The 15,525-nt window shown below is 49.1% G+C and overlaps 1 protein-coding gene across 1 annotated transcript in view; it reads left to right on the forward strand.

Annotated features, from left to right (window-relative positions):
- ubr1 (ubiquitin protein ligase E3 component n-recognin 1) overlaps positions 1 to 15,525 on the forward strand; it is a 398,703-nt gene that overhangs the window by 343,737 nt on the left and 39,441 nt on the right. Inside the window, exon 39 of the mRNA XM_072487581.1 lies at positions 7,190 to 7,340. Within this exon, the coding sequence (XP_072343682.1) occupies positions 7,190 to 7,340 (151 nt within the window). The remainder of the gene's footprint in view (positions 1 to 7,189; positions 7,341 to 15,525) is intronic.

Raw genomic sequence — 15,525 nt, forward strand, 5'->3', positions numbered from 1 at the left:
GTTGAATTTCATCAGCCATTTCTTAGACCACTCTCCTGAACTGTCTAAATCTTTCTGCAGCCTCCCCACCTCCTCCATACTACCTGCCCCTCCACCTATCTTTGTATCATCTTAGCCAGAATGCCCTCAGTCCCGTCATCTAGATCGTTAATATATAAAGAGAGCAGCTGTGGCCCCAACACTGAACCCTGCGGGACACCACTCGTCACCGGTTGCCATTCTGAAAAATAACCTTTTATCCCAACTCTCTGCCTTCTGCCTGACAGCCAATCGTCAATCCATGTTAGTACCTTGCCTCGAATACCATGGGCCCTTATTTTAGTCAGCAGTCTCCCGTGAGGCACCTTATCAAAGGCCTTTTGGAAGTCAAGATAGATAACATCCATTGGCTCTCCTTGGTCTAACCTATTTGTTATCTCTTCAAAGAACTCTAACAGGTTTGTCAGGCACGACCTCCCCTTACTAAATCCATGCTGACTTGTCCTAATCCGACCCTACACTTCCAAGAATTTAGAAATCTCATCCTTAACAATGGATTCTAGAATCTTGCCAACAACCGAGGTTTGACTAATTGGCCTATAATTTTCCATCTTTTTCCTTGTTCCCTTCTTGAACAGGGGGGTTACGACAGCGATTTTCCAATCCTCTGGGACTTTCCCTGACTCCAGTGACTTTTGAAAGATCATAACTAACGCCTCCACTATTTCTTCAGCTATCTCCTTTAGAACTCTAGGATGTAGCCCATCTGGGCCCGGAGATTTATCAATTTTTAGACCTCTTAGTTTCTCTAGCACTTTCTCCTTTGTGATGGCTACCATATTCAACTCTGCCCCCTGACTCTCTGGAATTGTTGGGATATTACTCATGTCTTCCACTGTGAAGACTGACGCAAAGTACTTATTCAGTTCCTCAGCTATTTCCTTGTCTCCCATCACAAAATTACCAGCGTCATTTTGGAGCGGCCCAATGTCAACTTTTGCCTCCCGTTTGTTTTTAATGTATTTAAAGAAACTATGTTTTCATCGCAAAGCCCTCCGCTGACTCCCTCAACTCAAACTTAACGTTCTCCTACCAGAGAAAGTCGTACAAGTTACACAGCCAAGCTGCATCCCCGGCGGTGTATCCGACCTACAATTTAACAGGATCCTCTGCTAGGCAATTAGAGAGCCTGAGGCCATAGCACCGGACCCCTTCCCCTCCAGAATCTCTGGCGCTTCCAAAAACCCAAAATTCGCCACCATTGGGCCCGGCATGACTTCCACCCCCACTATCGTAGATAACATCACAAACACCGCCTCCCAGTATCTCTCCAGTTTCTTGCAACCCCAGAACATATGAGCATGATTCGCCCGCCAAGGCCCACACATCTCGAAACCATCGGCCACCCCCTGGAAGAACCCACTCATCCTCACCTGAGTCATGTGTACCCTATGCACCACCTTTAACTGAATCAAGTTCATCCTTACGCAGGAGGAGGTTGAGTTCACCCTCCGCATCACCTCACACTACAGACCCCAGCCTATTTCCCCACCCAACTCCTCCTCCCATTTGTTCTTGATCGTCACCACTTGCACCCACCGTGCTCCCCCAACCACCCATATATCTCCAACCCTACCCTTCCCTAACTCATCCGGGAGCAGCAGATGCTCCAATAAAGTGTACTCTGGCAACCTGGGCTACGCCCTCCACTCTTTCCGCACAAAGTCCCGAACCTGCATATATCTAAACTCACTACTCCTATGTAGCTCAACCCTCTCCTGCAACTCATCCAGACCTGCAAACTTCCCTTCCGAGTACAAGTTCCTAACCCTCTTCAATCAATCCTCCCTCCAGTTCCCATACATCCCATCCATATCCCTGGCTTGAACCTATGGTTCCCACACAGTGGCATCAACGCCGACATCCTCTCCAACTTAAAATGTCTCCTCTGCTGATTTCACACCCTGACCGTTGACTACACGGTCTACTCCCCGTATACTTCCCCTGAGTTATTGGCAGCAGAGCCATTACCATGGCCCTCAGACTGGATCCCTACAGGACCCCTCTTTCATCTTTACCCACTGCGCTCCCTCACTACCATCATCGCCTCACTTCCACATTCGCCGCCTAATAATAATGCAGCAGGTTCGGGAGCGCCAACCACACTTTCTGTGTCTGCCTCTGCAACAGAGCCCTTTTTACCCTCGGCACCTTACCTGCCCATTTAAATTCAGGGATCACTGTCTCCAACTTCCAGAAGAAGGCCCTAAGGAGAAAGATCGCGAGGGTCTGGAAAACAAACAGGAACCTCAGCAACACATTAATCTTTGCCACCTGCACCCTCCCTGCTAATGTCAGGTGCAACGTGCCCCACTTCTTAAAATCCCCCCTAATCTCCTCCAGTAACGTTGTCAAATTCCACCTGTGAATCGTAGCCCATTCACTGGTCACATGAATCCCCAAATACCGAAACCTTTCCCTAGCTTCCTTGAACAGCAATGCCTCCAAATTGCCCCCCGCCCTGCCACATTACCAGAAACACCTCACTCTCCCGGACATTTAACTTATACCCAGGGAAAGCCCCAAAACTCTCCAATAGTCCCATGAACCTACCCATACTCTCCAACGGTTCCGACACAAAACAACAGGTCGTCCACGCTGAGCGACACCCGGTGCTCCCTGCTGACCCTCACAATTCCCTTTTTGTTTGTTTTTTTAAAATTTCGAGTACCCAATTTTTTTTTTTCAATTAAGGCGCTACTTAGCGTGACCAATCCACCCACCCTGCACATCTTTGGGTTGTTGGGGTGAAACCCACGCAGATATGGGAGAATGTGCAGACTCCACATGGAGACTGACCCGGGGCCGGGATCGAACCCGGGTCCTCAGCGCCATAGACAGCAGTGCTAACCACTGCACCGCCATGCTGCCCCTACCCCTCACAATTCCCTGCCACTCCACAGACCCCCAAAGGGCCATCGCCATGGGTTCAATCGCCAGCGTGAACGGCAGCGATGACAACGAACACCCCTTTCTTGTTCCCTGTGCAGTCCAAACTTGGTGAACTCATCTTATTAATACGTACACTTGCCACCGGGGATACATGCAAACGACACACTCAAACTTCGCCCAAACCCAAACCTTCCCAAAATTGCAAATAAGTACCTCCATTCCACCCGATCAAAGGCCTTTTCCACATCCATAGATACAATAACCTCCGGTGCCCGCCCCCCTGATGGAGTCATAACCACGTTTAACAGCCTCCTGATATTGCTGAGAGAGCTGTCGGCCCTTTACAAACCTTTTTGATCCTCAGAAACAACCCCTGGCAGACATCACTCCATCTCACCCCCACCAGCAACTGAACCAGTACTTTCACGTCTGTATTCAACAACAAAATGGGCCTGTATGACCCACACTCTAGCATATCCTTCTCCTTCTTGGGGATTAGTATAATCAACACCAGTGTCAGCATTTCTGGCAACTCCACTTTCTTCAATGCTTCACGAAACATCTCCAACAAATGAGGGGCCAACTCTGTCACAAACACCTTATAAAACTCCGCTGGGAAGCCGCCTGGCCCGGGCCTTCCCCGACTGCATTCCCCTGATACTATCTATCACCTCCCTCAGCTCCAGGGCCTCCGCAGCTGGTGGGCCAGCATACAGCTCGCCTTCTCTCCATACTTGTACTGCACCCCCTTCACCCTCCGTAACTGCCCCGCCGTCTTTCCTGTCGTCAACCTATCAAACTGCCCATTCAGCCTCTTCCTCTCCGCCAACAACTCCTTGGTGGGAGCCCCAAGTATCTCCTGTCCACCTCGACTATATGGTCCAGCAACCGTCCATGCTCCTCCCTCCTCCTCCTATCCCTGTTCATCTTGAACGAGATAATTGCCTCTCGAACCCCCGCCTTCAACTCCTCCCAGAATGAGGCCGCTGACACCTCCCCATTCTGATTAAGCTCCACGTAATCCCCAATCGCCAGCCTCACCTTTTTGCAAAACCCCTTATCTGCCAAGAGACCCAAATGTTCCATAAAGCCTCCCAACTCCTTCGCCATCCTCGACCTTCCCATTGACTTGGGGCTCGAGCTGTCCATCTTTGGTTCCATTACCCAATTAAAATCTCCACCCATAATCAGTTGGTGCATATCCAAGTCCGGGATTGCTCCCACTAACCCCTTTCAAACCCTGCGTTATCCCAATTGGGTGCATATACGTACTGGCACCACCAGCACCCCACTCACTATCACATATCTTCCCTCCGGGTCCCGCACTTCCCTGGCCAACAGAAACCGCGTCCTTTTGTTCAACAAAATGGCCACCGCGTTACTTCAAATCAAACCCCGAGTGAAATACTTGTCCCACCCATCCCTTCCTCAACCTAACCTTACCCTTCACCCGGAGGTGCGTCTCCTGCAGAAAAATCAGCTCCGCTTTCAAACCCCTCGGGTGCTCAAAAACCCGGGACCTCTTAACTGGCCCATTTATCTCCCGAGTCACAACTCTTACCGGAGCTTACGCCTCCATTCCCCACAACCATCCACCATCATCCCCCACCGGTTCTACCTCACTTAATACCGCCCTAAACCAGGCCACATGAGAAAATTATTTAAACTAGTTGTTTGTTCTGTTTTAATATTGTGGTTGTGCTGTGGATTCTTGATTCTGAGCCATGTCAGGAAGCACTTGTTCACATTCTGTACTTGGAGAACCTTATCCATAAAGCTGTTGAACCAGGAGCGTCAGTTGAAAGTTTCACGGCTGACATTGATAGATTTTTGTTAGGCAGGGGTATTAGGGATAAAGAGTAAAAACAGGTCAATTGATCTACCTGAATGGCAGAACACAGGTTTGAGGGGATGATTAGCCTCCTTTTCCTATATATTACAGTTGGAGAGTTGGGCATTTCTTTAAATAGACAGCATCAAGCGGCATGGTGCGCAGGGATCAGCACTGCTGCCTCATGGTGCCGAGGACCCGGGTTCGATCCTGGGTCACTGTCCGTGTGGAGTTTACATGTTCTCCCTGTGCCTGCATGGATTTCGCCCTCACAACCCAAAGATGTGCAGGGTAGGTGGAATTGCCACGCTAAATTGCCCCTTAATTGGAAAAAAAAAGCATCACTTTGGAACTGAAATCTCCATGCCTGTAGCATAGGCAGAATTCACATTAGTTTTATTCCTTCACAGGATGTGGCTAGCCCAGCATATTTATTGCCCATGCTAATTATCCTTGAGAAGATAGTGGTGAGCTGTCTTCTTGAACCACCCCAGTCCATGTAGTGTAGGTGTACCCACTGTGCTCTTGAGGGAGTAAGTTCCAGGACTTTGACCCAGTGACAGTGAAGGAAAGATGAAATAGTTCCAAATCAGGATTGTGTGTAGCTTGAAGGGAACTTGCAAATAGTGATGTTCCCATACATCTGCAGCCCTTCTCTGTGGGCAGCACGGTAGCACAGTGGTTAACACAGTTGTTTCACAGATCCAGGGTCCAAGATTCCATTCCCAGCTTGGGTCACTGTCTGTGCGGAATCTGCACATCCTCCCCATGTCTGGGTGGGTTCCTCCGGGTGCTCCGGTTGCCTCCCACAGTCCAAAGATGTGCAGGTTGATTGGCCATGCTAAATTGCCCTTCGTGTCCAAGAAATGTTAGCTTGGGTTATGGGAATAGGGTTGAGGCGTGGGCTTAAGTAGGGTGCTCTTTCCAAGAGCCGGTGCAGACTCGATGGGCTGAATGGCCTCCTGCACTGTAAATTCTATGAATTCTCCTTGGTATGCCTTGTGGGCTTTGAAGGTGCTGTCCAAAGAGCTTTGGTGAGTTGCTGCAGTGCATCATGTAGATGGTACACATGGTTGTCACTGACGTCAGCAGTGAAGGAAGTGGATGGTGAAGATGGTGGATGGGATGCCAGTCACACGGGCTGCTTTGTCCTGGTTGGGGTCAAGCTGCATGCACGTTGTTGAAGCTGCACTCATCCAGGCAAGTGGAGAGTGTTCCCTTACACTCCTGACTTGTGCCTTGTCGACAGGTGACCTGCTATATACATAATATTTATATATATATTATATATATGGCTAGTCTAGTTCAGTTTCTGGTCAATGGTAACCTTCCAGGATATTGATGGTGGGGGATTCAGCGATGATAATGCCATTGAATGTCATGGGGAGATGGTTGGATTGTCTCTTGTTGGAGATGGTCATTGCCCGGCACTTGTGTGGCATGAATGTTACTTGCCAGTTTCAGCCCAAGCCAGAATGTTGTCCAGGTCAACCGCCAGAGTTCACGTGGGTTGCCCAACATGTTCTTTGGAAAGTAGTAAATACCACATGGTCAGATCAATGTTTACAGGTAAAACTTGCACCAGATTTCCAAGTTAGAACTGAGGTGATATAGTCATGATGCAAGTTGGTGAGAGACTAAGAGAACTTCGCTAAGCTAATTTAAACAATCAGTTGATCAAATCCATCTAAAAATGTCTAGAACCTGCTTTTTGGTTTACTACATCTTTTGCAACTTCTGGTTGGAATAGACTTTGATGAAACTTCACTAGTGCCAATGTTTGTTTCTGCATAATCCAGCCAAGCTCACAACTGATCTCAGGTTCCTCCGGTTTGATGGCTAACATGCCCAAACCTGATTACATTTGCCTAGGATTACAGATAACTAATCCAGTGACATTATCAGTATTCCACCGTCCCCCTTTCTGTCTGTTCTGTAGATTATCTCTAAACCCGTGGGTAATTTACTGCAGCTGTGATTTATACCAAAGACTCAAGTCTTTCATCACAAATGTTGAAGAGAAAAGCTATGTTGATTATTCAAGCATCATAAGTAATAAATTAATTAACTTTCCCCAGTCTGAAGACTTTTGCCCTTTCCACCAACCAACATTTAACCTCATTAATTTTGAAATACATGCATTGTGTCCATCCAAAGAGGTCAGATAATTCTCATTGAATAAGTGAGTGGATATGGTCAGTTACGTCTATGAGCCACCCTTTCCCCTCCTCTTCCTAAAACCTGGCCACAGAGACAGATGGATTCCTTTAAAGATGTAGGTAGCTAAAACCTATTTTTAAATTGCATTTGCTTCCCACTTGCCACACTAAATATCTGCTTGATTTGTGTGATTGATGACTTTGGCTTTTGCAGGTTGAATTGCAGTTAAATTCTTCAGTGTTGTTGCTTCTGATTTGTTTTTTTCAGATAAGCCTAGTCTTAGCATTTCCTTCATTGTACTGGGAGGAGACTGTGGAGCTACAACCCTCAGACATCAGCTGTGCATTCAACAACCTCTACCTCTTCCACCTGGTTACCATGGCACACATTGTACAGATACTTCTTACCTCAACAATGGGTGAGTACACTAAGACAGGTAGCAATTAAATATAATATACCTTTTGGTATTCACAAAATTGGAAGTATTATAATAAAGAATCACCTCTATATCTATTCCCCTTACCCATACAAAATATTGTAGGACAATGGAGAAAGAGCAGCTGGTGTAGGAGGGAGGGTTTCTGTTATCTGGACCACTGGGAGCTCTTCCGGGGCAGGTGTGACCTGTATAAGAGGGACGGGTTGCATCTGAACTGGAGAGGCATAAATATCCTGGCCGCGAGGTATGCTAGTGTCACACGGGAGGGTTTAAACTAGTATGGCAGGGGGGTGGGCACGGGAGCAATGGGTCAGAAGGTGAGAGCATTGAGGGAGAACTAGGGAATAGGGACAGTGTGGCTCTGAGGCAGAGCAGACAGGGTGAAGTTGCTGAACACAGCGGGTCTGGTGGCCTGAAGTGCATATGTTTTAATGCAAGAAGTATTACGGGTAAGGCAGATGAACTTAGAGCTTGGATTAGTACTTGGAACGATGATGTTGTTGCCATCACAGAGACCTGGTTGAGGGAAGGGCAGGATTGGCAGCTAAACGTTCCAGGATTTAGATGTTTCAGGCGGGATAGAGGGGGATGTAAAAGGGGTGGCGGAGTTGCGCTACTGGTTAGGGAGAATATCACAGCTGTACTACGGGAGGACACCTCAGAGGGCAGTGACGCTATATGGGTGGAGATCAGGAGTAAGAAGGGTGCAGTCACAATGTTGGGGGTTTACTACAGGCCTCCCAACAGCCAGCAGGAGATGGAGGAGCAGATAGGTAGACAGATTTTGGAAAAGAGTAAAAACAACAGGGTTGTGGTGATGGGAGATTTCAACTTCCCCAATATTGACTGGGACTCACTTAGTGCCAGGGGCTTAGACGGGGCAGAGTTTGTCAGGAGCATCCAGGAGGGCTTCTTAAAACAATATGTAGACAGTCCAACTAGGGAAGGGGCGGTACTGGACCTGGTATTGGGGAATGAGCCCGGCCAGGTGGTAGAGGTTTCAGTAGGGGAGCATTTCGGGAACAGTGACCACAATTCAGTAAGTTTTAAAGTGCTGGTGGACAAGGATAAGAGTGGTCCTAGGATGAATGTGCTAAATTGGGGGAAGGCTAATTATAACAATATTAGGTGGGAACTGAAGAACCTAGATTGGGGGCGGATATTTGAGGGCAAATCAACATCTGACATGTGGGAGGCTTTCAAGTGTCAGTTGATAGGAATTCAGGGCCAGCATGTTCCTGTGAGGAAGAAGAATAAATACGGCAATTTTCATGAACCTTGGATAACGAGAGATATTGTAGGCCTCGTCAAAAAGAAAAAGGAGGCATTTGTCAGGGCTAAAAGGCTGGGAACAGACGAAGCCTGTGTGGAATATAAGGAAAGTAGGAAGGAACTTAAGCAAGGAGTCAGGAGGGCTAGAAGGGGTCATGAAAAGTCATTGGCAAATAGGGTTAAGGAAAATCCCAAGGCTTTTTACACGTACATAAAAAGCAAGAGGGTAGCCAGGGAAAGGGTTGGCCCACTGAAGGATAGGCAAGGGAATCTATGTGTGGAGCCAGAGGAAATGGGCGAGGTACTAAATGAATACTTTGCATCAGTATTCACCAAAGAGAAGGAATTGGTAGATGTTGAGTCTGGAGAAGGGTGTGTAGATAGCCTGGGTCACATTGAGATCCAAAAAGACGAGGTGTTGGGTGTCTTAAAAAAGATTACGGTAGATAAGTCCCCAGGGCCTGATGGGATCTACCCCAGAATACTGAAGGAGGCTGGAGAGGAAATTGCTGAGGCCTTGACAGAAATCTTTGGATCCTCACTATCTTCAGGTGATGTCCCGGAGGACTGGAGAATAGCCAATGTTGTCCCTCTGTTTAAGAAGGGTAGCAAGGTTAATCCAGGGAACTACAGGCCGGTGAGCCTTACTTCAGTGGTAGGGAAATTACTGGAGAGAATTCTTCGAGACAGGATCTACTCTCATTTGGAAGCAAATGGACGTATTAGTGAGAGGCAGCATGGTTTTGTGAAGGGGAGGTCGTGTCCACTAACTTGATAGAGTTTTTCGAGGAGGTCACAAAGATGAGTGATGCAGGTAGGGCAGTGGATGTTGTCTATGTGGACTTCAGCAAGGTCCCTCATGGTAGACTAGTACAAAAGGTGAAGTCACACGGGATCAGGGGTGAGCTGGCAAGGTGGATACAGAACTGGCTAGGTCATCGAAGGCAGAGAGTAGCAATGGAAGGAAGCTTTTCTAATTGGAGGGCTGTGACCAGTGGTGTTCCACAGGGATCAGTGCTGGGACCTTTGCTCTTTGTAGTATATATAAATGATTTGGAGGAAAATGTAACTGGTCTGATTAGTAAGTTTGCAGACGACACACAGGTTGGTGGAATTGCGGATAGCGATGAGGACTGTCAGAGGATACAGCAGGATTTAGATTGTTTGGAGACTTGGGCGGAGAGATGGCAGATGGAGTTTAATCCGGACAAATGTGAGGTAATGCATTTTGGAAGGTCTAATGCAGGTAGGGAATATACAGTGAATGGTAGAACCCTGAAGAGTATTGAAAGTCAGAGAGTTCTAGGAGTACAGGTCCACAGGTCACTGAAAGGGGCCACACAGGTGGAGAAGGTAGTCAAGAAGGCATACGGCATGCTTGCCTTCATTGGCCGGGGCATTGAGTATAAGAATTGGCAAGTCACGTTGCAGCTGTATAGAACCTTAGTTAGGCCACACTTGGAGTATAGTGTTCAATTCTGGTCGCCACACTACCAGAAGGATGTGGAGGCTTTAGAGCGGGTGCAGAAGAGATTTACCAGAATGTTGCCTGGTATGGAGGGCATTAGCTATGAGGAGCGGTTGAATAAACTCGGTTTGTTCTCACTGGAACGACGGAGGTTGAGGGGCGACCTGATAGAGATCTACAAAATGATGAGGGGCATAGACAGAGTGGATAGTCAGAGGCTTTTCCCCAGGGTAGAGCGGTCAATTACTAAGGGGCATAGGTTTAAGGTGAGAGGGGCAAGGTTTAGAGTAGATGTACGAGGCAAGTTTTTTTACACCGAGGGTAGTGGGTGCCTGGAACTCGCTACCGGAGGAGGTGGTGGAAGCAGGGACGATTGTGACATTTAAGGGGCATCTTGACAAATACATGAATAGGATGGTAATAGAGGGATACGAACCCAGGAAGTGTAGAAGATAGTAGTTTAGTCGGGCAGCATGGTCGGCACGGGCTTGGAGGGCCGAAGGGCTTGTTCCTGTGCTGTACATTTCTTTGTTCTTTGTTGACACAGATAAGGTGGCCTAAATGGCTGCCTGTGCTCCATGATGCTTTGAAACAATTTCTCTGACTTCCAAGAAATAGTTGTTTGGTCGTCAGAACTTGAGTATTGCTGAATACTGGGAATTTTTGTCTCAGCTTTTTCGACTTGCAGGAGTTCATTTGACTGCTACATTTCAGTGGTGAATTTGAACGTATGATGAAGCCCATTAAAGCATGTAAAGAAATTATGACATGCAGTTGAAGTTGTCAATATAGTAACCGTACCATCCACATGTTAAGACTATACAAGGGGTAGGAAGTGACAGACATTTGCTGGTTCATTCCTCAGGGCCATGCCTTGACCAAACCGAGTCAAGCTACCAGTTTTAAATTTCAAACAATGCTTGGCAGTTAACTGTCATTTACCATCAACTGGTGCATTCTCCATGGTAATGCCTCTACCAATCAAAATCCACTTGCCAACCAATCAGCACTCTTCTCTTTGGTATAAATTATTGTTCCGTGTATTGTCCTGATGAGTGCAAGACATAAAGCTTAGGCAAAAATGTCTCTCCCTTCACAAACATTTCAAAAAATAGAAAATTGAGTTAAAGAAGCATTTGAGAAAAAGTTCAAATCCCATTTCCCAGGAACCTTTTCACAGTTGACACTCCAGTCGCTTGCCTTGAACAAAAGTTGATGCTGGGCAATATTTGATATTTTCCAGATCTCAGCTGGTCTGTTCTGAGTACAGTAGCAGCCATCGATATTCATATTTTTTGAAACTGCAGTTTTGCAAGTGCCTGGGCAGCACGGTGGCGCAGTGCATTGCTGCCTCACTCCGCTGAGGACCTGGGTTCGAATCCCGGCCCTGGGTCACTGTCCGTGTGGAGTTTGCACATTCTCCCCGTGTCTGCGTGGGTTTCACCCCCACAACCCAAAAGATGTGCAGGCTAAGTGGATTGGCCACGCTAAATTGCCCCTTAATTGGAAAAAATAATTGGGTACTCTAAATTTATAATTTTTTAAAAAAGTTTTGCAAGTGCCAGGGGTTTGGTGTTCAGTGAAAAGTTTTGATAATTGTACTATCGGATTCTGAGAACAAGAGAGTTTATGTTTGTTTGATTTACAGTTAGTGTTGGGGTTGGGGACAGTTTTGGAATTTTCTTTACAATCACTTGACTAAGCAGATGAGCAAAACATCCCATACAATGTTTGATGTGAAGGGTCTTCCCTCAGTGTCAAGGCCAACTTTCCTTCCTCACCCAGCACCACCTTTTTTGCTAGTTTACTCATTTTGTATTTTCCCTCTGTCAATTTCTTGGTCACCATTTGCTGATTTTCAAAACTCTCCCAGTCCTCAGAGTATACTCATCATTTATCTTGTTGCTTGCTAGCTAGTCTACAAGACTGGGGAAAATCGATTATCTAGTGTTAGATTTGAACACGTAGCATTTTGAAAAACTCTAAAACAAGTCCTGTGGTCTTTGTTGATTTGACATATCTGGCAGCTGTTTGTGACTGAACGTACATGCCTATTTTTATGTTTACAGTAGTAACAACTGGCGGATGCTAGTACAAACCTATTTAGGGTGTTCCCTGTTAAGTTATACTAGAATAGCATACTCTCAATACTATTCTACTTCCTATTTCTGGTGTCTAGTACTTGATGTACTTTGTACTTTTAATATTTGCACATAAATATGGAGTTGTGACTTCCGGTTGCGGCAATGCTGAGCTAAGTCGCACGTTCGGCAGCTCCCGCCAGAAAGAGACTTTTGGGCTCTTTTGAGGGGCCCCAGCGGCATTTGTTCGACGGTTCCCCGTGTGGGAAGGTGACAGTACGATTTCCCGGCAGTGTATGGATTGGACCAGGAATGGAGCGGTGAAAAAAGTAATTTTGGTGCAGCGAAAAGTGCGAGGGAGGAAAGGCAAGATGGCGGCGGGTGGAGACCAGGCAGTGTGGGAGCAGTGGTCACAAGAGCAGCAGGAGTTTCTCAAGCGCTGCTTCACGGAACTGAAAGCAGAGTTGCTGGAGCCGATGAAGGCTTCGATCGACAAGCTGGTCGAGACCCAGAAGGCCCAAGGGGCGGCGATCCGGGAGGTGTGGCAGAAGGCCTCGGAGAATGAGGACGAGATATTGGGCCTGGTGGTGAAGGTGCACGAGGCGCTGCATAAGAAATGGCAGGAGAAGTTCGAGGACATGGAGAATCGGCCGAGGAGATAGAATCTGCGGATTCTGGGTCTCCCGGAGGGAGTGGAGGGGTCGGATGCTGGAGCATATGCGGACACGTTGATGGGCGCGGGTGCCTTCCCGAGGCCCCTGGTGCTTGATGGGGCCCACCGAGTCCTGGCGAGGAGGCCCAAGTCTAACGAGCCGCCGCAGGCGGTATTGGTGCGGTTCCACCGCTTGGTGGACAGGGCGTGTGTCCTAAGATGGGCAAAAAAGGAGTGGAGCAGCAGGTGGGAGAATGCAGAGGTCCGTATATACCAGGACTGGAGTGCGGAGGTGGCCAAGAAGAGGGCCGGGTACAATCAGGCTAAGGCGGTTCTGCATCGAAAGGGGGTGAAATTCAGGATGCTGCAGCCGGCGCGACTGTGGGTCGCATTTAAAGACTGGCACCATTACTTTGAGACGCCGGAGGAGGCGTGGACCTTTATTCAGGCCGAAAAGTTGGACACGGTCTGAGGGTCGGTTGTGAGGGGAGGTCGCGGAGGGCTACTGTGGTTACTGTGATTTGGGGGATATTCTGTTCTGGGTTGTTTCCTTGGGTGCTGGGTGGGGTAGGGTGAATTGGTTCGAAGTGGGGGTTTTGTGAGCGTGTGGGCGTCGGTGGTTTGAAGGACGGGGCCCCGGTGGGGGGAGGGGAGATGGGAGGCCGTCAGTCCCTTCAGGTGTGCGAACACACGGGCCCACTTGACCAGCCCGTTCAGGCCTCTCACATTCCAAGTTATCAGCTGGTCAAGTGGGCCCGTGTGTTCGCGCACCTGAAGGGACTGAAGGCAGATGTGGTTATGCTCCAGGAGACTCATTTGAGGGTGGCAGATCAGGTTCGGCTGAGAAAGGGGGGTGGTAGGGCAGGTTTTCCACTTGGGGTTGGACACAAAGAATCGAGGGGTGGTGATTTTGGTGGGGAAGCGGGTGTCGTTTGAGGCGCTGAACATCGTGGCAGACAATGGTGAGTGGTAAGCTGCAGGGGGTGCGGGTGGTATTAGTGAATGTATATGCCCCGAATTGGGACGATGCCGGATTTATGCGGCGCATGTTGGGCAGGATTCCGGACCTGGAGGCAGGGAGCTTGATAATATGGGAGGGGGGGGAGAGAGACTTCAACACGGTACTGGATCCAGCATTGGACCGCTCCAGGTCCAGGACGGATAAGAGGCCGGCGGCGGCCAAGGTGCTGAGGGGGCTATGGACCAGATGGGAGGAGTGGACCCATGGAGGTTTGTCAGGCTGGGGGCCAGGGAATTTACTTTTTTTTTTCCCACGTCCATAAAGCCTACTCCCGGATAGACCTCTTCGTTATGAGCAGGGCACTAATCCCGAGGGTGGAGGGCACGGAGTATTCGGCCATAGCCATCTCAGACCATGCCCCGCATTGGGTGGAACTGGAGCTAGGGGAGGAGAGGGTCCAGCGCCTGGATGTGGGCTTGCTGGCGGATGAGGAGGTGAGCGGGCGGATCCGGGGGTGCATTGAAAGCTATCTAGAGGCTAATGATAATGGGGAGGTGCAGGTGGGGGTGGTCTGGGAGGCGCTGAAGGCGGTGATGAGGGGAGAGCTAATCTCCACGAGGGCCCACAATGAGAAGGAGAGGAGAGAGAGGGAGAGATTGGTGGGGGAGATTTTAAGGGTGGATAGGAGGTATGCAGAGGTCCCCGAGGAGGGAGTACTCAAGGAGCGACGAAGCCTCCAGGCTGAGTTCGACCTGTTGATCACCAAGAAGGCAGAGGTGCAGTGGAGGAAAGCTCAAGGGGCAGTGTATGAGTACGGGGAGAAGGCTAGCCGGATGTTGGTACACCAGCTTCGGAAGCGGGAGGCAGCGAGGGAGATTGGGGGAGTTAGAGATAAAGGGGGGAACATGGTGCGGGGTGCGGTGGGAATAAATGGGGTATTTAGAGACTTTTATGAGTGGCTGTATGGGTCTGAGCCCCCGACAGAGGAGGGGGGGGATGCGTCGATATTTGGATCGACTGAGGTTCCCGAGGGTGGAGGAGGAGTAGGTGGCTGGGCTTGGAGCACCAGTCAGGCTGGAGGAGCTGACCAAGGGGCTGGGGAGTATGCAGTCGGGGAAGGCACCGGGGCCAGATGGGTTCCCGGTGGAATTCTAACGGAAGTACATGGACCTGCTGGGCCCTATGTTAGTGAGGATTTTCAATGAGGCGCGGGAGGGGGGGAGCCCTACCCCCGACGATGTCCACGGCGCTGATCTCGCTGATCTTGAAGCGGGACAAGGACCCATTACAGTGTGGGTCGTATAAGCCAATCTCCCTCCTCAATGTGGATACGAAGCTGTTAGCAAAGGTATTGGCTCCCAGAATTGAGGACTATGTCCCGGGGGTGATTCACGAGGACCAGACGTGTTTTGTTAAGGGAAGGCAGCTGATTACCAATGTGCGGAGGCTCCTTAACGTAATCATGATACCAAAGTGGAGGGGGTGGCGGAGATAGTGGCGGCGATGGACGCGGAGAAGGCCTTCGATAGGGTGGAGTGGGGGTACCTCTGGGAAGTGTTGAGGAGGTTTGGGTTCAGGGAGGGGTTCATTAGTTGGGTTAGGCTACTTTACGAAGCCCCGATGGCGAGTGTGGCCACGAATCGGAGGAGGTCGGAATACTTTCGGCTGCACCGGGGCTGAGGCAGGGATGCCTCCTATCCCCTTTGCTATTTGCATTGGCAATTGAGCCT

This window comes from Scyliorhinus torazame, chromosome 2, assembly GCF_047496885.1.
Source record: "Scyliorhinus torazame isolate Kashiwa2021f chromosome 2, sScyTor2.1, whole genome shotgun sequence".
In the NCBI taxonomy this organism is placed as follows: Eukaryota; Metazoa; Chordata; class Chondrichthyes; order Carcharhiniformes; family Scyliorhinidae; genus Scyliorhinus; species Scyliorhinus torazame.